The sequence below is a fragment of the Ictidomys tridecemlineatus genome, chromosome 1 (genome assembly GCF_052094955.1).
Source record: "Ictidomys tridecemlineatus isolate mIctTri1 chromosome 1, mIctTri1.hap1, whole genome shotgun sequence".
In the NCBI taxonomy this organism is placed as follows: Eukaryota; Metazoa; Chordata; class Mammalia; order Rodentia; family Sciuridae; genus Ictidomys; species Ictidomys tridecemlineatus.
In genome coordinates, this window is record NC_135477.1 from 132,978,130 (window position 1) to 133,000,933 (window position 22,804).

Sequence of the window (22,804 nt, forward strand, 5' to 3'; positions counted from 1 at the left end):
AGCAGCCAAGCAGACAGCGCCGGCTCCCAAGTTCACTGCGCCGTGTGAGCAGCGGCTGGTTGAGGTTCACCAAGCCAGCCCGGGGGAGGGGGGGGGGACAGGCAGACAGCCAGCAACTGCTTCCAAGTTTGATGTTACGTGTGGACGGTTCACAAAGCCAGGCTGCGGGGACCCAGGCAGGCCGCTCCTACTCCTAAACTCGCTGCAGCGTGTGGGCGGCGGTCGGCTTGGGTTTACAGGGCCCGCCCGCGGGGATCCAGGCGGGCAGCAATGGTTCCCAAGAACAATGCAGCGTGTGCCCTGCGCCGGCTGGGATTCACAGAGCCAGCTCGCGGGGACCCGGGGCAGGTCGCTCCTGCTCCTAAACTCGCTGCCGCTTGTGGGCGGCGGTCGGCTTGGGTTCACAGGGCCCGCCCGGGGGGATCCAGGCGGGCAGCAATGGTTCCCAAGAACAATGCAGCGTGTGCCCTGCGCCGGCTGGGATTCACAGAGCCAGCTCGCGGGGACCCAGGCAGGCAACGACCGTTCCCACGAATGCTGCAGCGTGTGGGCAGCGGTCGGCTTGGGTTCACAGAGCCCGCCCGCGGGGGTCCAGGCGGTTAGTGTCCGCTCCTACGCTCACTGCAATGTGTAGGCAGCGGCCATTCGGCGGCCCCTGGCGGGACTGTGCCCCTGCTCTGGGTTGCCGAGATTCAGTATTTTGTGACAATCTGACACCTCCTATTAAACTTACTAGTTCCAGGAAGGTCTCCTTTCAGAGGAAATTTGCTTGAAGTTTCCCAGCAGGACACATGTGGGTGTATTAATGAGTCTCTCTGATCCCCTTACCACGGAGGCATTGTATGTGCTGCCTCTTCGCTGGCAGCCATGTTCTCTCCTCCTGTTAGTACCTCTTTTAAAAATCCTTTACTTTTCATACACCTGTAAGTTTAGAAGTGTTGATGTAAATTTCACATGGTTTAATTGGAGCTTAATTTTAAAATTTAAGAACACAGGTAGTTAAAACTTACAGTAGTTACATGCTATTATATGTACCTATGTAAATATGAATATTGCCTTGTAATTTAAGACTATCTTTTTAAGGTATTATTTGATATTAAAGATCTGAATATAAAGTTACTTTATAAATTGCTTTTCTTTAACTCTTCTAGGACAAAAATCTCAATTCTCCATCATTTCAGCAGTATTCTATAAAATTCTGATAAGTACTGAGTTAAGTTTTTATATCCAGTATCCATGGGTCACTGACTCTATTTCTGGATTTAAAAATGTAAGTTTATTTTCACTTTGGCTCTGGTTAGAATATATTGGCAATTGTACTCATATCAATTGTGTAAAAAACTATATGCTGACACAATACTTTTTGGGGGCTGGGGTTGTGGCTCAGAGGTAGAGAGCTTGCCTAGGATGCACGAAGCACTGGGTTTGATCATCAGCACCACATAAATTAAAAAAAATAAATATATTGTGTCCACCTATAACTAAAAAATAAATATTAAAAATGATTATTTTGAAGGAATGAATGGGTTATTGATCTGTAAGGAACGCATGTGGGTGTATTAATGAGTCTCTCTGATCCCCTTACCACGCTAGAGGTAAGGCCACACATTCAGAGGCACTCACATTTTTCCTACAAGTTTCTAATCCTTTGTCTAACATAAAAATCAAGTTAGACATAAGGAGTGGGGAATAGGCTGAAGTTCTAAAGCTAGCATTTAATAGACTACCACACATTTGAAATGGGTCTGTGACCACTGCTACCAAATCTATAGAAGGCAATCAGCTAGATATTTGAGTACTCTCCCTCGACCCCAATATTAAACTGGTTAACACATCAACATGTTTTATATATTTACAATCTGAACTAAACTAAATCAAACTTCCTACTGAGTGTATCCCAGGACTTGTACTATCTTTACCCAAAGAGCTAAATATTACTATCTATTTCTTTTGACTCTACAAATATACTGTTAGTACAAAAACAGGGGGGAAAATAATTTTTTCTTCATAGTGAATGAATAACAAAAGCCTGTTGGCTCCAAGATGTATTCCTGTTTTGAAAATTGTTGGATGATCTGAAATTAGTAAATGTAAAATTCACAGTTGCCTTTGAATTCTTTCGGGTTCCCATAAAAGGGAGTAAACTGGCCTGAATAGAAGCTTATTTATTAAGAACAAAGATCATACAGTGGACTTTACATTTGGTTTCACATCTCTTAGGGCAGTCTGTAACCCATCTATATGTGCTGTTATTTGCACTACTTTAGCACCGAATTGCTGGGCAGATTGGGATAGATTACCCAATCATCTAACATAGATCAGGCAGCAGTGAAAGCATACTGGAAAAGCCCTGGAAATTAGAGTCTGGGTTCTAGGCAAATATCCTTTGCTGATTTACCATGGCCTAGGGATACTTCCTAAATTTCTCCAACCTGCTTTCTCCAGAGTTAAAGATGAATAACTATTCTGCATATGTAACATAATTATTGAAGGGTTCAAATGAAAAAGGGAAAATCAGCTTAGCAAAGAAATCTTAGGAAAAAAAGAATGAGATTAAATTCAAGGGCTCTGAATCCCTTTTAATCTTTTCGTTCCTCATTCATAAATGAGGGATTTGGCCCCAAAGCAGAATTAGAAAAGCTAAGTCATTTTTTAAAAACATCATAATATTACTGTACTGAAAACAGTTCAGTCACAGTATCAATACTGATTATTCCACAGGCATAAGGAGAGAGAATGAACACAAAAAACTTTTCTAAGGCATGAATAATAAGGTAAAAATCATTTTAAAAATTCAGATATTAATGAAATAAGATGAAATCAAAGCTGGCATAGATTTATAAAACTGGTAAAAATACAAGAGTAGACTTTAAATAGTTTTAATAAATCCACTTCCTTTATTGCAGTAACCTCTTTACAAAGCAGCACTGCAATACTCAAGGTTAAAACATTAGAAAAGCATTTGTGTGACAGTTATAGTACAGTGTTATCAAAATATTACATTTTTAAACTTAGTAGATAATCATCCACCAGAGCTCAAATCTTTAAATTATTTATTTCCATAGTCTTAAAAAACATGTAATGTCAGAAAGCAATATAAAAAGGTTGTAAAAGGAAATCTAAAATACAAAGGAAACAATGTAACAAATAAATATTTGATTTTAATTAACTGTTAATAAATCAGCTTAACACCAACATTCTCTCTAAACCCATTGCATTCTTACCTATGGGAATAATTAATTCCAATGCCCCTGTGTAATTATCACCAATGATTAGACTAAAAAAAAATTTTGGCATTCAAATAATCAAAATCAGCATAAATAAAGTAAAACAGTGTCAACACTAGTGAGCATCTCAAGAATTGCTAAAAAAATTTTTGAGCACTACAATAATTTTTGAAAGTTTTTGACCTGGTGTCTAGTGTTAAGTGAAAGCAATGATTTTTTTTTTAAGTGAAAAGCTTCTTACATTATTTCACAGACAATATTACCCTCCCCACATTATGCATATTTAGATATATTTTATGTACTTTATACACACATGTATGATGTATGACATTTGGTTCCTGTAGTACAGAGCACAATGTTGTTTTCCTGAATGGGAAAAACAAAACAAAACAAAACAAAATAAGTGTACCTGTGCATATTTCAAATTAGCAGCACTCAGGCCATGCCCTATTATCCATTTAAAAAGTTCACACATGATATTATTTACTGAACAATGTGACATTTCTACTGTTTCCCCCCAACACTGCAAAACCTACAATAAATTAAACAATGCTGGGAGTTATAATGTAGGAAATAATTTTTAGAAAATTGATTACTTCCTTTTCTTAATATTCTGAGTTTAAATTATCAGAGTTCCAATTTTTATTAATTCAGTTCATACTGATGCAGCAAAAATACTGCAGCACTGAAAATAATTTTATAGATTTCTAACAAGATTCACAAGAACCTGCATAAATTCCCCACCACTGAAACTCAACAATGAACCCACTGAAAAGTACTTTAGATGAAATGTTCACTATTTTCTAACTGGATGATAGTTGTGTGAAGTTACACTATGCCCTTCAAATGATCAGCTTTGTTCTCTATGAAACCTGTAATCTGTCAATTTGATTTTGAACATGTTTACTAAAACCAAAAAAGTTTAATACAATGAATCTTGATCACTTTAAAATGCAAAACACCAGCAATACAAATTTCATTACATATACACATATGTATCTGTGTATGCATATGCATATACATACACACATACAGATATGTAGACATAAATCCCTTGAAATGTTTTTAGGAAATCCTTCCTTGAATAAAAAAACAAAAACAAAAATAAAAAACCTTCACATTAATAACTATTTATAAAGCTTTTAGTAACAGTACATACGCACTGTCAACTTGTACTAGTAGACTATGATGTCAAGAGACATTTCAAACGCACAAACTGGCAGTTTTTCTTAACACAAAAGTTTTAAAGTATTAAGAATGGATTAAATTTTAATGTTCAGAATAATCTGTTCAAACCTGAGTGTATTAAGACTAAGTGTACTTGACAATCAAATGAATTAAGCCTAAAAACATTTCACTAATAAACCAGTGGTCCATTTAACCATTTGGTGAAACATTATTTTAATGGATTTATAAAGGATGATACAGTATAGTAAAATTCCATAGTGTTTATTGAAATATTCTATTAAATGACATTGTTTTGACTAAATTTCCTCCAGAAAAATCTGTAAGCATTTCTTAAAAGTCCCTCAGATTTGAGAGAAATTTTAAATTAGGACAGATCTCTCTTAAATACAAATGATCTTGAGGATTTTTATTTAAAGAATAACATGTGAATTTTCATCATGGTATATAGAAGTACTGGGTAAATCTTCAACCTTTTAAGGTTAAAAAAACACAAACAGTCAATTGGGAATTAAAGAAGGCATTTTGAGCCTTTTTCCCTAGCTCTACATTTATATATATTCTCATAAATCTAACATTGAGGTTTACTTTTTGGTTATTGACCCCACTTTTTTCCCATTTTTCATTAGCCTGCCCTAATTCTCACATTTAATATCTAACAGATACTTTTACAAAAGTAATAGAAAACATACAGTACTCAACATTAATTGGTCAATGGAAGATGAAAAGCAGTGTCCATTTTGTTTTACGGTGAGACTAGAAATAAAATAATATCCAAAGGCAAAGTTTGACATTCTATAAATTTATAAAAGAGGATATATATGGATGAAATTTGGTTAATTTCAGAAGGCACCTCAAGGCTAAAGGCTTTTTGTAACTCCTTTCATCAATCAAAAAATAACACACTTTTATTGCTATTCAAGTAGCAAGGGAAAACTTTACTTTCATATTAACTTCAGTCCAACAAGAATAATCATTAAGATTGAGATACAGAATTGACTACAACTGAAGTCTCCATACACTTATCACTGGAGCAACTTTCCTGTGTGCTTTCAAATTAATGAAATAGTGAAAGAAAAGTCACAGTTTGCCATTGTGATGTTAATGTGTCATTGAAGATTTCAGTCACTTCACTAGGCACTGAAGTACCATTCTAGGAGCAGTCCATTGTGTAGAACACTTAAGAATAGAAGGTAAGGACACTCTGATGATTCCCACGAACTAGGAGGATTGGTGGGAGGTCCTTCGACAGAGCTTCTAACCATGCCATGTAGAGGGCACTAGACACAGCACCTTTACGAGCAACTGGGAGACTCCTGGGATCAAAAAGAAAGAGGATGTTGAGTGATGCTTTTAAATTGAGGAGAAAATGTAACAAATATTATAAATTAACAATACTACAGTAACTAGAGCTGGGTGTGATGGTGCACACCTGTAATCTCAGTGACTATGAAGAATAGGCAAAAAAATGGCAAGTTTGAGGCCAGTCTTAGCAATTAAGCGACTTAGGGAGAACCTGTCTCAAAATAAAAACTAAAAAGGGCTGAGAGGTGTGGCTTAGGGGTTAAGTCCCCCTGGATTCAATTCCCAGTACCAAAAACAACAACAACAAAAATAGTAACTAGAAATTACTACAATTATAGAATAATTCTGAGTACAGGGAAATTCTGTACAGGGAATATCAACTACAATGTTTTCATGTCACTATTCTCATGTTTTCAGGTTTCAACAAAAGATTTTAAAATATCTATTCATAAGGATAGGGAATAATGATTTGCAGAAACAACTACTACTACTACTACTACTACTACATATAAACTGTCTCTGAATCTCAAATTTACCCCTTTTTTAAAAATAAGGATAACATTATTTTAGGAGAAATAGATGTTTCTATCAGAATTTAGAAAATGGAAGTTACTTATAGATAAAATTTAAACATCATTAATGCTACATATTTTTAACACGAGTTTTAATTTCTATTTATAGACTATATAGTAATGACCAGTTGACTTGTAAGTTTTTCTCTAAATTTCTGTTTTAGCATCCTCCAATATAGTATTTGATCATCATCATCAAAACCCAAACTTAATGGAATAATAAGTGTTACTTATTAATCAGACTAACATTCCTTTGGTACTACTTCATTTCATTTGGCATGATTTTTCCTTATGTCTACCCTCCCAGGTTCCAAGACTGAGACAATTCGGGTTCATTGTGATATCTCACTAACCTATTGCAGCAGAGATATCAAAGTAAGCATTAGCAGCTCTATTCAATGCAAAACAATGTGTCCATATGTAAAGTTTGTGTGTGAGATTTGTGGGTTTGGACAGGAACCACTATTCCAATTTAATCCTTAAAACAGTATGAAGTTATTTTCACAAGAAAGCTGTCTAGGTTCAAATTTTAGTGTGGGGCCATTCTATCCCAACATGTGTAATGGCTAGGCTATAATGTTTTCAAAACTAAAGAATTTTGAAAGAAAAAATTCCAGTTCTTCATGGTAGCACACAGGTGTAATCCCAGTGACTCAGAGGCTGACACAGGGGGGATCATAAATTTAAAGCCAGCCTCAGCAATGGTGAGGAGCTAAGTAACTCAGTGAGACCCTGTCTCTATATAAAATATAAAAATAAAGGTGGGGATATGGCTCAGTGGTTGAGTGCCCCCGAGTTCAATTCCTGATATCCCCTGCCCCCCCCAAAAAAATCCAGACTAGCTTATTATGATAAAGAATTACTTAAGATTTACATAAACTTAAATAAGGTTTTTGTCTTTTCTCCGAACTTAAATGATTTCTCAATTAAAACAAAGTATATTTAAAAGTTTGTTTTTCCTTTGTATAACTAGTATGTCTTGACAGAGCACTAAAAGTGCTTTTAATAGAAATTAATCAAATACATTATCATAAAATGAACAGCTAAGGAAATCTTAATACAAATATTACTTACATGACAATAATGTTAGCTGTGCTTGAATGTTCCTTTAATAGTTCATTTAACCTGATCTGCCGGTATGTCTGAAATAAAACAGGACAATCTAGCATAGTTTATAAAGTAATAAGAAAACAAAAACAAACCAAAGTGAACCATGGAGTGATAAAAATATCTTTTCCCTGTTTAGAAACAAAATTGATGCCTCCCACTATTCACACATAAATCCACTTAGATTTAATTTACACAACTGGTTTATCTCATATCAAAATGTAGGCCTTGGGCTGGGGATGTGGCTCAAGCGGTAGCGCGCTCGCCTGGTATGCGTGCGATCTGGGTTCGATCCTCAGCACCACATACCAACCAAGATGTTGTGTCTGCCGAGAACTAAAAAATAAATATTAAAAATTCTCTCTCTCTCTCTCTCCTCTCACTCTCTCTAAAAAAAAAAAAAAAAATGTAGGCCTTTATGTTTTAAGCATTTTTTTTAATTCACATGCAAAATTAATGAAGGAAAACAGAAGAGAAAGAATACCTTGGTCTTATAAAGCTCAAGCTCATTGTCTGTTATTCGCCATGGTTCATCTTCTTTCATTTTATCTGCAATATCTTGTTCTTTATCATCTTCATGAAGTCTGTATGGCTCAATCATTTCATCAAAAGCTACAATGCTTAAGAGAAAAGAATTTTAAATTACCAGAAAAATCTTAAACAGTAAATTATAACTTGTGAAGTTGGTGTTTATTTTTATGCTTCCCTCCATACCAACTATATTGATAGATAATTTATTTAGAAAATAGTTTTTGTCTCTAAAACTACACTGACAATAATAAAACTGCAGCTAAAGCTAATCTTTTGTCTCTGTGCCCGTGCTGCAACCTAAAATTCTACCACAGTAGCTGAAATGATTGTTTTGACTTAGAAGACAAATTGTTTTACTACTCTGCTCAAAACACCAAGGCTTTCCCAAGTACCAATGAATACAAGTAGTGTTAGAAAATATAGTAGAACATTCTGAAGGGAGGAAAGGGTAGATAGTAAAAATTTAAGAATTTCTAGATCCAATGATACTTAGTAGGGCAAAAGACAGTGAAAGACTATGAATGACATTTTAATAACTCATGAATATAAAAAATACTTTTCAGTATCAAATCTGGTGTATATTATTCTGTAAGAGGAAGCAATCTCTCCCTGATTAAAATCTATTTAAAATGAAATCTTTATACCAGCTTCATCATTTATTCAACATTTATCTAAGAATAATCTGGTGAAATAAACACAATCCTTATAACAACCTCTCTATATATCATTTCTAGGCAGAATATCCCAAGAATAGAAATTTTCTGTGCTAGAATTTTGAATCAACTATTATAAGCAAATCGTTAGATTCTCGTATTTAGCAAAAATATTAAACAGTGAAAACTAATAGGTATGAAGAGTGGGCACAAAATTGTTAAATGTGGGCAGGAAAAATGGAAATTTAAAGAACCACCTGGAATTTCTACGGCACTAACAATTTTCAGAAAGCATGTAAAGCAGTAATTGAAATCCTCTCTGAAAACTGAAAATTTTAAGATGTTACTTCAACATCTACTCTTGGCAAGCCAACTACCAGTTTGCTTTACATATAACTAACAGCAGGGAAAAATACTCAAATGTATCAACTACACAAATAATTCAAGTTGAATTATTTGTGTAGTTGATACATAAAAAGATTGGGTGTTTGTACAGATTAATTTATCCAATAAACTTACTTTTCTTTCTTTGGTTTGGTATTGATATCACCTAGGACCATGATATCGGAGAAGTCTATTCGGAACTTGCTGAGCAAAGTAGCCATCCTAGAACAAAAATGAATAGCATTCAGATATGTTAAGGATGTATATGTACTTTTAGTCTACATAGGGCTGAATTTATATTTGAACAGTATGACTTATAGAAGTTTTTCCGGTGGTTTTTTTTTAAAAAAAAAAAAAAAAAAAAAAAAAAACAACAACGACAACAACACAACAACAAAAACTCATCTAGCTGGGTGCAATAGCACACACCTAATAATCCCAATGGCTTGGAAGGCTGAGGCAGGATGATCGCTAGTTTGAGAGCAGCCTCAGCAACTAAGCAAGATCTTGTCTCAAAAAATAAAAATAGCAGGGATGTGGCTCAGTGGTTAAGCACTCTTGGGTTCACTCTCTAGTATCGCTCCCCAAATCTGAATTAATTCATATTATTCACCCCCCAAAAAAGATATCTAAATTACCTGAGTAGAGCCTACTGTTGTTATTTTTAAAAAAAACTTTCTCTTATTCTCTTTTTAGGACCTAAATATTAGGTGGACAGAGAAAAACATTAATAATGAAATCTGAATGGCAACTATTTTTTAAATGGTTAATTTTAGTTTAATTATATCAGAGTATATAGATTTAAGTAAAAAGTAGTGAACAGTTTAACAAGATCTTATGTCTAATAAAATAACAGTTTTAAAAATTAGGTTGAGATATTAGAAAACTGATGAGCTACAGGTTTAAGTAATAAATTCATTAACAGCATTTCTTGCATAATTCACTGTTCGAAATAAAGAAATACCTCACTGGATTTTGGTATTTCCTAAGTGCCTACTATTATACTATGTGCTAAATATTATAGGATCCACAAAACTCAAATTTAAGAAAATAAATACAAGCTGGAAAGTGATAAGCAGTATCAAGTGTACAGTGATTCAGGAAGAAAGCATAATAAGTTCCTACATTCTGAAGAACTGAACTGGGTTTTGAAGAATGGAGTAGTAAACAGAGAAGGGTAGTGGAAACAAGTGAAGAGCTATTTATAGTAGAGAAGTGACAGTAAGCAAAGCAGTAAAAGCTTGAAATCACAAATATGTCTGGCAAATGTGCAAGTGTACATCAAAGTACAGGGCCTATATGGAGGAATGGGAGGTAAGGACAAAAAAGAAACAATGGGCTGATCTCAAGGGCCTTGAATACCATGTTAAGATAATAATATATACTATGTTAGTTTATGGAAAAATTGTTAAAATATATTGGGTAGAGGAATCAGATGGTCAAAATTTTGCTTTCTACATAAACCTGGATGCTATGTGTGCAAAATATAGGAGAAAGGTTAACACAAAGGTACTAGAGTGCAGGAGAGAAGCAGTGAAACCAGAACCAGAACTATGGCAGTGCAGACAGAAGCAAATGAGTGATACTGGCAATCTGCATTTATTGTCTAGAAGTCTACAAAATATATCCCATATAGGAATAAGTAAATTTTGTGTACTTGTAACCCTGATTAAAAGAAAAAAATAAGCTATTTAACACCTTAATGTTGCAACTATTTAATAAAGACCTTCTAAAATGCCAATTTGTTAAAAAATACCACATCTAAGTAAAATTAAGCGTTTATAACTTAAATATGAAGGTCAAATTAAAGAGAATGAAATTTTAAATACTAGATTTTTAGGGACTGGGGATGTGGCTCAAGGGGTAGCGCGCTCGCCTGGCATGCGTGCGGCCCGGCCGGGGTTCGATCTTCAGCACCACATACAAAAAAACAAAGATGTTGTGTCTGCGAAAACTACTAGATTTTTAGCTTCAGTATAACAGCAATATTATGGATATGTTCTGGAATGTCTAATTTTTTATCCTATCAACTCTATCCTTATCAATTGTGGTAATGAGGTACTGTTAGAATAATTTCTTTTAATTTAAAATAAACTTACGCTCTCCGGTCATGGTCTATTCTGTTTATTTTTCCACCAATGAATACTCTGATCTTACAGTCTTTCCACTTTTTCTTGGTTGTCAGAAGATAAGGTATCAATAAGGTCAAACCTGAATTATAAAAAATAACATCACTTACTAAATGCTAATTTCTCAAAAACTTGTTAATACAACTTATTTTCTAAAGGGATTTTTATTCTCTTTTGAGTTGTATTTACTACCACTCAAAAATACTTCCTCTGTCCTTCTTTGATAATTCAATCAAAAAGCCATTAGGGAGGTCTCAGCAAGAAAGGAGGCCCAGCACTCATAGCTCTTTGAGTAAGGCAATCCAATGGGACAGTAGCTTGGCAGTCAGAAAAGTGGTCACATTCAGCAGGACTGAGGAATGAATATATTCATTAACCCTAATAGGACTCAGGTTTCATACAGAAATGAGAAATAAAGGATATGCTGGATTGGAGTGGGTTTTCAATCTCTACTTATACATACACAAATAAATACAAAAAAACATATATACTTCCAGCTCTTTCCACTGAGAGGGCCTGGGAGCAGTGACACCCTCACAGCCACAGGTATCTAATGCCCTTATTTTTTCTAAATACTATTTTCCACTCCAAGAAACCAGAGATACTTGGAGGTCCCATCTGTGGCTAGTATAGGGAATGTACAAAACTATAAAATTGAACCTGGAACATCATCTTATATCAGAAAGTGACTCCATGAATGCTGGGGCAGAACAAATGGCACAGAAATTAGTCTAAGAGAGCTCCTGCTGGCTATGAAAATAATAAATTATATCCCGTTTAATAAAATAAGAAATCAATTAACCCACATTGATAGAAATAAAAAAAGCTCATCCTTCAAGTAAAATGCCAACTAATAAACAAGGAAGAAATATGTAATTGGAAAATCGTCATTTGGCAATCACAACAAAAATAGCAAAAAAAAAAAAAAGAGAAAAATACGTGATAGCTAAAAATACTGATAAAAGGGACACAGTCTCAGAATAACCCTCTAATATCTGCAATTATAAAGTGAGGGGCAATTTTCCAGTGGATAAACCTGGTGGGAAACACTTTACTCAATGGTCAAAGTTCATTGCACCAGTGATGGGATAAATCAGTATCATGAGATGTAGTCAGAAGAACAATGGAGCAAGAAGAACAGAGTATCAAATCTGTGATATTTCTGCCAACATATAACTTCATACTAATTTTGAGGAAATATCAAATAGCATTCCAAACTGAATGGCATTATACAAAATGGCCTAATATAAAATAAATGTTAAGGTCATGAGGCTCAAGGAGGTACTGAGCACTTCTATAATGAAGAGACAAGACAACTAAGCCTGATTCTGAAATTAATCCTTTTGTTGTGTGAGAATGTTGGCAAAACTTGAGTGGGTGAAAAGTACATGCCATTTCTTGGTACTATCTTCTATCTTTAGTAAATTTTAAACGTTTAAAAAATATATTAATGATCTTACCTCCATCATCGAAAAGCCACCAGACATCAATAGTATTCTTTCCTTGTTTTTTCTGAAATTGTGTACTAGCTTCAAGCAGCTTTTGGTCAGCCACATTTAAAGGTGCAATAGGGCCTTTGGATTCTAAAGGATTAACGGTAAAAAAAAAAAAGTGTAAGGGAAGTAAATAAAGTTTCTTTAGGTGAGTTCCTATAATTTCCTTTTTTATAATCAAATAATGCAGATAGGGAATATATATGGTATTTATATCAGTTGTTTATAATTTAAATATAATTAAAAATGGCTACGAATAAGTACATTCTTTTAAAAATAACTCATCCAACTTTGCTTGTCTAATTTCTAATATTTTGAAGCATTCTGATGAATGTAAGAGAATCATAAGTATCAGTCAAAATATTCTTGAGTGATAGATTTTTTTTGTGTGTTTTTCTGGAAAACTATTTCAGGCTAACTGGACAAATCAAGTTTATACCTGTTCTGTGAAAATATTTCTTCTGTAATCAGGTAACTGAGTAATTTAAGGTCAAATTTTTTTAAAAAATAGAAATTATCTGTAACATAAATGACAGAGGGAGTTGAAGACATAACAATACAATCTTACAATTATCAGAATGAAACCTTAGTCTTAGGAAAATCCCTGATCTTTAATCTTTTGTCCTCTTTAATATATGATGCCCAGTTCTAAGGAACATCATATCTTTCTCTGTACCACACAAAGGGGTAGGAATTCCTTGGAAGGGCACCCATCTGCAATAGGTTTATAGGACAAGAAACCAAAGTAGTTCCCATTTTCTTTCCAGGAATTAAAAAAAATAATAAATCAGTACTGGCTCAGTGAACAAGCAGATGACTATTATGAAACTCCTATACTAAATTTTTAAAAGCAGAAATCCAGAAGAGGAAATCTGATCACTTCTGAAAAATGACTGTCACTCACTTTTCATGCTGCCATGATGTATGCAAACATGACAAATGATTCTGCATGATGAAATATGGCTACCAAACCACACTGCTCCATAACTCTCACCTCTATCTCCTCCTCATAAAATTCATGTATGTTGATATGACTGTATCTCCCAAACGCAGCACGACTGTGAGAAATATTGTAATTTTTAAAATGAAAAATATATTAGTATCAAAATTTAGGACCTGGTTGGGTACAACTGATGGTAAAGAATGCAAACGATACCATTTCAGTGTCCCTACATATCATCTAAACCATGCAGTTTAAAGAAAAAAAATACTGACTTTTTAGGTTTCAGTATTTTAGAAATGCTGAAATTATTTAAATTCTTATAATGATAAAAACTTATCTGTAATATTTCACCTTGTCCCAAAAAGATTTAACTCTTTAGTTGGACCAATCATAACTTCTAATCTGTGTTTAATAGATATCTGTAACATCACCTCACTATGGAAATAAAAGATAATGTTAAAAAAAAACAGAAAATAATAAGGTTGGAGTTAAAGAGTTAACAGTATGAAAAAAAGGGATTAAAATAAAATGATGAAAAATGCCTGCCTTTTTTCAACAGTGGTTGAGTTGGAGTCTTGCCATCCTCTTCCTCATCTAGATTATGTTTAAAAAACACAAAATATTAAGTTAATTGCTTTTATATCAATAAAATATAAATAGAGCACATTTTAAACAAAACAGTATGAAGCAACAGTCCATGAAAAATGATCAAGACTGAAGATTAATATTTTCTACACTAGTGTTCAGGTTTTTAATATGCCAACATATCTTAGACCCTACAGGGCAAATGATTAACACTTACCCTGAAATTTTATTCCTGTAAGTTTATCCAAAAAACCTTCGGCAGAATTTTTAAGCTTTTACGTTTGCAATCAGTTGAGAAGGTATAAAACTATAGCTTGTAGAGTAGAAATAAGATATTACAAAATTGGTTTGCAGATAATACATTTTAAATATGTCACTGCACAACTGTGCAAATAACTAAAAAGCAATTTTAGAAATATCTGATATTTCGTATATGTAAAAGTTAATCACTATTTGAAATATTAAGAAATTTGAGCAGTGGCAGGGGTCTTTGCTTTATATAAATGCTAAGTTATATAAGAATGGCTTTCTTCAAATAAATGTACATATAAATGCATGTACATGTGCATGTATTCATCCAGTTATATTTAAGTATTCACCAGATTTCCCCCACCCTGGGGTTAGTTTTGCTAACCCCACGTTTCTTCTAAATGTAAGCTTGTATTATTTGCTTGTTTAAGGCACATAAAATTTTGAACTTGGGCAGATAAGAGTATAGTGCACTGGGCTCTTGAGTTAGACTTCCAGGATTCCAGTATTACCTCTACTCCTTTCCTAGCTGTATGAGTTTGAGCTGATTACATAACTCTTTGATTTCATCATTTGTAGAAAGAGTTAGCAGCACCTACCTCTTAAGTTGTTATATTGCAAGTACTGATGCAATGAGCTCAGGGTTTGATACAAAGTAAGCTTTAAAGGAGTATTCTTTTTGTCTCCTTGCATACTGTATGCCTCAATAATCAAAAAAGATATAACCAAATGCTGTCACTACACAATAATTATACCAGAATGTTTCCAATTCTTAAGACTTTTTACATAAACTTCTTAGTAGTTTGCTGATGCTGAGACTTCACCAAATAGAAAGCAAACACAAAATAAAGCTAATATTGTATTTTTATGCATGTTATAGAAAAAACCAACTATTATATTTAATTTTATGGTACTAAATATTACTGTTCTCATAAAGTATATATTTAATATATCTACCTTTAATAATTAAAAAAAACTGTAACTATGGACATTCTGTATTCACTTATAATAGCTCAGAAATGTCAAGTAAATTATCGATATTTAAAAATGATTTAAACTAATTTAAAGGCATGTAGGTTTTAACAACAGAAAGATGGTTAGAGATGTTCTGACCCAGTTTCCTAGTCTACAAAAATAATGTGAGTTACAGTCTTATAAAATCATTAAGAAATTAATGCATGAATAGCAGATTAAAATGTGGGAGCACAGAGTAGCTGCTTGATAAAATTAGGTTTTCCCCTTCCAACAACTCATACATTAATTCCTAATAAACTGTAGAGAAAGGATCTATTTTATGCAAGAGAAATTAACAACAACAACAAAAATAAAAGTAGGAGGAAATTAAAGAATGTATACCATAAATTAAAATAAATGTAGGAGCAGAAGAATAGTTATCAGAATCAATTTATGGAGTTTTGAGGCAAAAAAGAAAACAATTATAATCAAGCCAGCAAAGAACTGAAAGGGAAAATAGGTTTTGACTGCACTTTCAACTGCTGTTCCTCTTAAGCAAACAAGGTACATAAGAAGGGATTAAAAAGCAACGCTAATACTTCTAAGGTAACCTAGAAGAAATAAACTGCATAGACACATAGTTTGTTTCTAATGTTTCAATTTCACAAAAGGTGACCATTTTATAGATATAGAAATCAAAAGTATGCTGTGGTTAGATGGTTTACAGTGCATTTTTTTTTCTTGTAGTATATTAGTTGGGAATAAACAGGACAGATGGAGATACTAGTCTGAAGAGAGGTAGGAGAATGAGGGTGGGAGAGTAAGATTTGGAAGTCATCCCTTGTCCCTTCTCATAAATGTGACATACAGATTTGTGAATGAAATTTTCTGAAAGTCTTCCCTGTTATTATAAAATTACCATGTTCCTTCAAAGTTCAGATTTAAACTATGCTTTAAATTAAAATGTTTTATTTAAAGCAAATATAAATAAAAACATACAAGACCATGTTCATTGGCATAGTTTTTGTTCTATGATCCTCTTTAATACTTTAAAACAGCTTGTCATTCTGTAGCCATTTTCAAAGTCATAAATTTTATCTAACTATAAATAAATGGTGACAAGTTTGAGAATAGGCTATTTTATAATATATATAACAAAAATCATTTCCTCCCCAGGTTGAAACATTAACATTAATAAATTTTCTTGTTCGATTGCAAATTACCTTTATGTGTAACAGATTTTTCACCAGATGTTTTGGAAGTATCTAAATCCGATTTTTTACTGTACTCCACATTTAGTACCACATCCTTGGCGCCAGGAGATTTCTCTTGGGATGACAATAATTCTTCTGTAAACATGAAAGCATTTAAAATAGTATCTAAAATCATTTTAACAGTTCAAGAAGGCATCGGGGTTTAATAATTAAATGATATTTTACAGCAAGGTTAATTATGGAATAGAAAATTAATTATAAATGATTCCTTATGTAAATGTGATGTTTTATGTGAGAGTCTGTTTGATTATTTAGTTAAATATGTTTTGAATATTCACTTAAATATAGAAGCCACAACCACATGGCTAAGATATCTGAATTAGGTGCTAGAGAACAAGTAATGAGTGAAATTCACTTAATAGTACAACCTACATGGAAAAAACAATGATATATAGTATATGAAACAAACCCTAGTTCCAATGTTACAAATATAAAAATGTAAAATGTAACCAACATTTATATGCAAGTAAGCAGAGAACACTGAAAAAATTATACCCAAACTATGAAGCTCAGACCACAGAATTTTTTCCTAACAAGCTCATGGTGAAAGTACCACTTCTTCACTTTTAAATATTTTTTTTTAAATGACTTTATTTATTTACTTGTATGTGGTGCTGAGGATTGAACCTCACATGCTGGGTGAGCGCTCTACTGCTGAGCCACAACCCCAGCCCCTTAAATCGTTTTTTTTTTTCTTTTTTTGGCAAGGAGTTAGTGAATATTTAATTCCTATAACACATTTATCATTCAAATATGAGATTGATAATCTGCCCATAATCATCATAACTTATTTTTATAAATGAAGAAAAGTAACAACAGAACTATGGAGTCCACTGACCAGCATTATGACAGGAACTTATAGGCCTTATCTATTCTTTAATCTTTATGACAGCCCTATGGGATAACTCTGCTCTAACAGACAAGGAAACAGAGTCCTGGAAGTCAATTAAGGCTGGGATTAAGAAATCTATTTGGTTCCAACACCTGTGCTCTTAATTCCTACACCAAATCATATTCCTATAAATTCTCAAAAAAATGTAAAAAGTATAAATCCATGAACAAATACTTTGAAAAAAAGTTTCTATAACATTCAAACCTCAGCAAATTATAGAACTATGCAAGCTATTAGCCAAATTGTGATATTTCTCAGTGAAAGGGAACAACACTACAGATAATTCTGCGAAGTTAACAGATGTAAATCAGGTATCCTAAAGTTCAATCATTGTTAGAATAAGAGAAAATTGAGGCAGTTATCTTTGCCAGGCCTTCCACAGAATAAAATATACTTTGTTACAAAGATAAAGACTTCAAAGTATTTCTTTCAAAACTGTAGAATACTCTTAAAGGGAAAAAAGGGAGGAAGATTAAAATAAATAATACATCTCTAATTTCAATATATAACAGATGACAACATTTCATTATATGCCTCTTGACTATTTAAAGTTAACTAATTCTGATTTAGTTACTTAATTTACAAAGGGGATATACATGTTATCTTAAGCTTATAATATCTTTTAAACTATGAAAAATTCAGGATATAGACATTTCCATAGTTTTAATAAAGTTGACAAAAGCAGCAATTACACCTTTGGTTTTAACCTTCACTTTAAAAATGCTATGAAAGTGACATTGTATTATATAGAGAGCATTTTAGACATGACCAAATTACTAGTAATGAGGGTCAGGGAAGAAGTGTGGTGAGAGCTATAAATAAGGAACGTGAAGGGGAATCTTTGTAGTGACATAATAGTTTGTATCCTAACTATGGTGGTAGTTGTACAAATAATGTGATAAATAAAACAGAATGACATACACATGCATCCAAGTGAATGTAAAACTGGTAAAACTGGAATAAAATCTGTAGACTGTTTCCTAGTTTGAGATAGTACTCTAGATATGCAAGATGTTACTAAAGGGGATGGAGTTAGATTAAGAATATAGAGGACATCTATGCACTACTTTATATGCATCTTAAATATTTTTAAATGACGTTTCTTTTTATAAAATGGGTCTTTTCTGAAGACAAAAAATTGTGACAACATTTAATCTTTATTACTGTGACTGTATAAAACATTACTTTTATAAGCATGAAAACAATGATTTAGTAATCATTTAAAAATTTTCTCACACACTATTATTTTACTTATGTACTTTCATAATTTTGTTCCTAGACAATTATAGCTAATATCTGCTTCTCTTAACATTATTTGAATCAAATTTAATCTCTTCATTAATAATCACTAAATATCATCCAAGCTGACACAAAGAAAAAACACACTTTGATGGATTCCAAATAGATATGATCTTAAAATGCCATATAACAGTCTATGAGAAAATAGATGGTAATCATGAAAGTTAATGAAGAATGTAAGAATCATATACAATTTTCTAACAAAGTAATTTATATATTTTAAATAAAAACTTATTTCAAATGATGTTTACCTTGTCCTTGAAGATGAGATATATCCAAACCTTCTTTTAGGCGGATAACCACTACTCCGTACTGTATGTCAAAGGCATCACTATAAAATTTAGAGATCACAACAATTTATGTTCTCCATAAAATGAACATAATCACATATCTCTAAAATCACTTTCAGACTTAAATATATGTTTTCTTTCATATGCTTAAAAAATTAGTTGGTAAGATATAAATGTTGCTTTCGAATCCTATACTTTCCCTTTCCCTTCTTACACAGTACTATCATGTGCCACACAACGCTTTGGTCAATGACAGAGTACAACTACATATACACCCACATATGCTAAGTAGTCTAAATGTGTAGTAAGCTATGCTATCTGGGTTTGTGTACATACATTCTATGGTGTCCACACAACAAAATCAGCTAACATTCTTCAGAATGTATCCCTGTCGTTGTGACACATATACTGAAATTCTACCTAAAGTAGCTGTTAAAAGCAGTAATAGTATTTTTATCCTACAAAGTAAAATTATGGAATTTCAGTAATCTTCCTCTACTTATATTCAGGTTCATACCCTTAACGTCAAGAGAAATATATGATACTTATAATCAGGCTCATACCCTTAACATCAAGAGAAATATATGAAGACAAAATATAGTCTACTGAGAATGACAGCAGATTGTAGGGTATGAAGAAATTTCTGAAAGAAGGGTATTTTAAAATAATTTCAAAAATTTTTACAAAATTGGTTTAAAAAGTAGTTCAAAGATTTTATATATACTAAAAACCTTGAAGGTGATTCTAAAAGCAGACAAAGTCTAGAAACTTGTTAAGACCATAAATCTTCTGTTCTGGCTCAAGTTTTCCCTTAAATTTTCTGAAAAGATAAATTTCAAAAGTTAAGTTTTTCTAAATGAGTGGTAATGGGATTAACTTTTATCTTTAATTGAGCCTTGAGAGAAAAAACCCAGCCCATAACTCATGGGATTTATGATTTATGGCCTACATAATTTATTCTTTGTTTCCACTGTATTTTCCTCTGTCCCCCTAAATACAGAGAACAGAATTATGAAGTTAGAATGAGATTTTACTTTTTAAAAAAGTAATAAACCCCAAGTCAAACAGCAGTCACAGCACAACAAAATTAGCAGAGCTTTAATCTTAACTAAAAACACTTAACAATTAGTTGAGAAATTTTGTTCATCATAAAATCAGTATAGAGATTAAAAAAAAATAGAGTGAAATCTGGATATTTCCTTAAAGACTCTTTAAATGCAGCTATAAAAAGAAAACTATATTCTATGTGAGAGAGGAAATAACCATGTTGTATCTATAGAAATAACAGGAGTTACAGTAAGGGAGATAATGCCAGTGAATTAAGGATAATCAGATCAAATTCATAGAAAAAACAGGACTTGACTTTGATCTTGGCTAAATACAAGGGTTATATTTATTTTTTTAATTTAAGGAAAACTGTTTGTATATAAAGACATACTTAACAAGAAGGAGAGGATAGCTCTAGGTCATCAGTAACTATGACATGAAAAAGACTATATTCTTCAACTCTGGCATATAGAGAGGATGCTTATCCTTAGGGATAAATAGATTTGATTAGCAAATCCTAGAGTACTAGAGAAAGGAAAGAAGTACTTTTCAATATTTAAGAAGTAAATTTGGCAAAAAGTTTTTTGATGCAATGACTTAGTTCCATAATCATAGGTAGCAGATTCCATAAAAAAGTATATACACAAAAATTCATGAACCCCAAGTAAAAACAAAGACAAAGAAACAAAAGAATTTTAAAAAACAAACAAACAAAAAAACCCTATCAGACAATTCATCAGAAGAAAGTTACAGTGATGGAAAATAAAACTAAGCTATATGATAAAGATCATTGAAAATATCACTGAAAAAGGAATAGTAAAATCAGAACTTAATGCTTCAAGGGGGTAAAAAAGGAAACATGTAAATAGGTTTAATAAAAAAATGTTTTAAATAACATCATGGATGAACCAAATGACTAACTGCAAAATTAGTTTGAAAGGAGAACACAACTAAACCCATGAGGCTGAGATAATGCTAAAATTCCCTTCCTCAGCATAGGACATTATAATGACATAATTTAGAAGGTGATTGTACTGAGAACATTTGAGAACTCTGCTCAGTAAGAGCTGAAGGGATAAAAAGTGGGAAGCCAGAATGACACACACACTCACTCTTGAGTATGTGTGCTTCCATACCCACATGTACATACATGTTTATGTATAATGTGTGTTAAAAAGGTAAAGATAAAATTGAAATAAAATTAGTATTTTTCTGAACTAAATTACTGAAATAAAAAATACTTACTGAAATAAGTTTATATACATATCCACATCCCTCATATCTGCTTGCAACCAATCTTTCTTAAATCCAAGAACAAGTGTGTTTGGTTTCATACGACCAAGACCAGCAGCCTAAAATATACAATAAATACAACTTCAAATATATACTACTCAACAAAATAGTTTTTTAAGAGATGAAAATCCTCCAAATTAACAGTCTCTAAATATTATATGGACTTATCAACAAAAACTCTTCAGCAGGCCATACATAGGTGCTGACTTATAAATTACATATAGTACATTGATCACATATTACACATATATATACTTCTCATAATTTACCAAAATTTCTGTGTATATTTATTGGCAAATATTAAATACACTTAATTTTCTAAAATCCTAATAATATAGGTGTATTCTCAGTTACTTTTTAAAAGTCCAAAGGGCTACAGTTTTAAATTACAATATTAAAATTTGAATTCTATCAATCATGCAAGTTTCTGCTGAAATTTGACTAATTTCTTTCCTCAACTTTTCAATTAATCACATTTTTTTGCAATTTCATCAGGAATTGCAATACGATATGTTAAACAAATTTGCCCAAAAGCCCAACAAAATCTCTTGATTGTAAAGCATACTGGAAAACTGTGAGATTGTGATTAAAAAGTTTTTAAAATATGCCATTTTAACCCTTTTGTTTTGTTTCGTACCAGGGATTAAACCAAGGGGTGTTTAACCTCTGAGCCAAATCCCTAGCCCATTTTTTATTTTTAGACAGAATATTGCCAAATTACTCAGGACCTCCATAAGTAACTGAGGCTGACTCTGAACTTTAAATTTGCCTGCCTCAGCCTCCCAAGCCATTGAGATTAACCTACAGCATCTGGCTTAAAGCATTTTCAACAGGTATTAATTACATTCAAAATCCTTTACATCTAATACCACTAATTACTTCCAAAATGTCTTCATCACCCCAGTAGGAATTCTGTAACCATTAAGTAATAACTACCTATTCACTCTTCTCCCCAGCCCCTGGCAACATTTAATCTACTTTTATCCCAGTTAACTTGCCTGTTCTAGATATTTTCTGAATTGAATTACAGAATTTGATCTTTTGTGCCTATTTTTTTTAATTTAACAGAATGTCTTCCCGTTTAATCCATACTATATCAAAATATCATTCCTTTTTATAACTGAATGAATTTTATCTTATATATACATATTTTATTTATGCATTATCACATGATGGGTAGTAGTTTCTAATTTTGGCTATTGTGATTAATGCTGCAAAAAACACTGGCATACAGATCTGACTCCTTTTAAAAATGTTTTTAGGTAAAGATCAAGATCATGGTAATTTTGGGTTTAGCTTTTTGAGAAACCATTCCTATGATGTATATATCATTTTATACTTACACCAACAATTCACAGATTCTCATTTTTCCACATTCTCAACAAAACATTT

At 32.7% G+C, this 22,804-nt stretch overlaps 1 protein-coding gene across 3 annotated transcripts in view; it reads right to left on the minus strand.

The window, feature by feature from the left end:
• Positions 1-2,874: 2,874 nt before the first annotated feature.
• The window catches only part of Slc12a2 (solute carrier family 12 member 2), an 86,930-nt gene continuing 67,000 nt past the window's right edge, over positions 2,875-22,804 (minus strand). The window contains exons 18-27 of one of the 3 annotated variants that reach the window (XM_021725649.2): positions 21,365-21,471; positions 19,034-19,113; positions 16,541-16,666; positions 14,076-14,123; positions 12,554-12,676; positions 11,064-11,175; positions 9,100-9,186; positions 7,881-8,016; positions 7,364-7,431; positions 2,875-5,728 (exon numbers count right to left, since the gene is read on the minus strand). In XM_021725649.2, coding sequence (XP_021581324.2) covers positions 5,593-5,728; positions 7,364-7,431; positions 7,881-8,016; positions 9,100-9,186; positions 11,064-11,175; positions 12,554-12,676; positions 14,076-14,123; positions 16,541-16,666; positions 19,034-19,113; positions 21,365-21,471 — 1,023 coding nt within the window. In that variant the 3' untranslated portion in view covers positions 2,875-5,592. Of the gene's footprint in view, positions 5,729-7,363; positions 7,432-7,880; positions 8,017-9,099; positions 9,187-11,063; positions 11,176-12,553; positions 12,677-13,580; positions 13,645-14,075; positions 14,124-16,540; positions 16,667-19,033; positions 19,114-21,364; positions 21,472-22,804 lie in introns of those variants that run through there. The other 2 variants (XM_078048020.1, XM_078048030.1) reach the window with 2 other exon arrangements.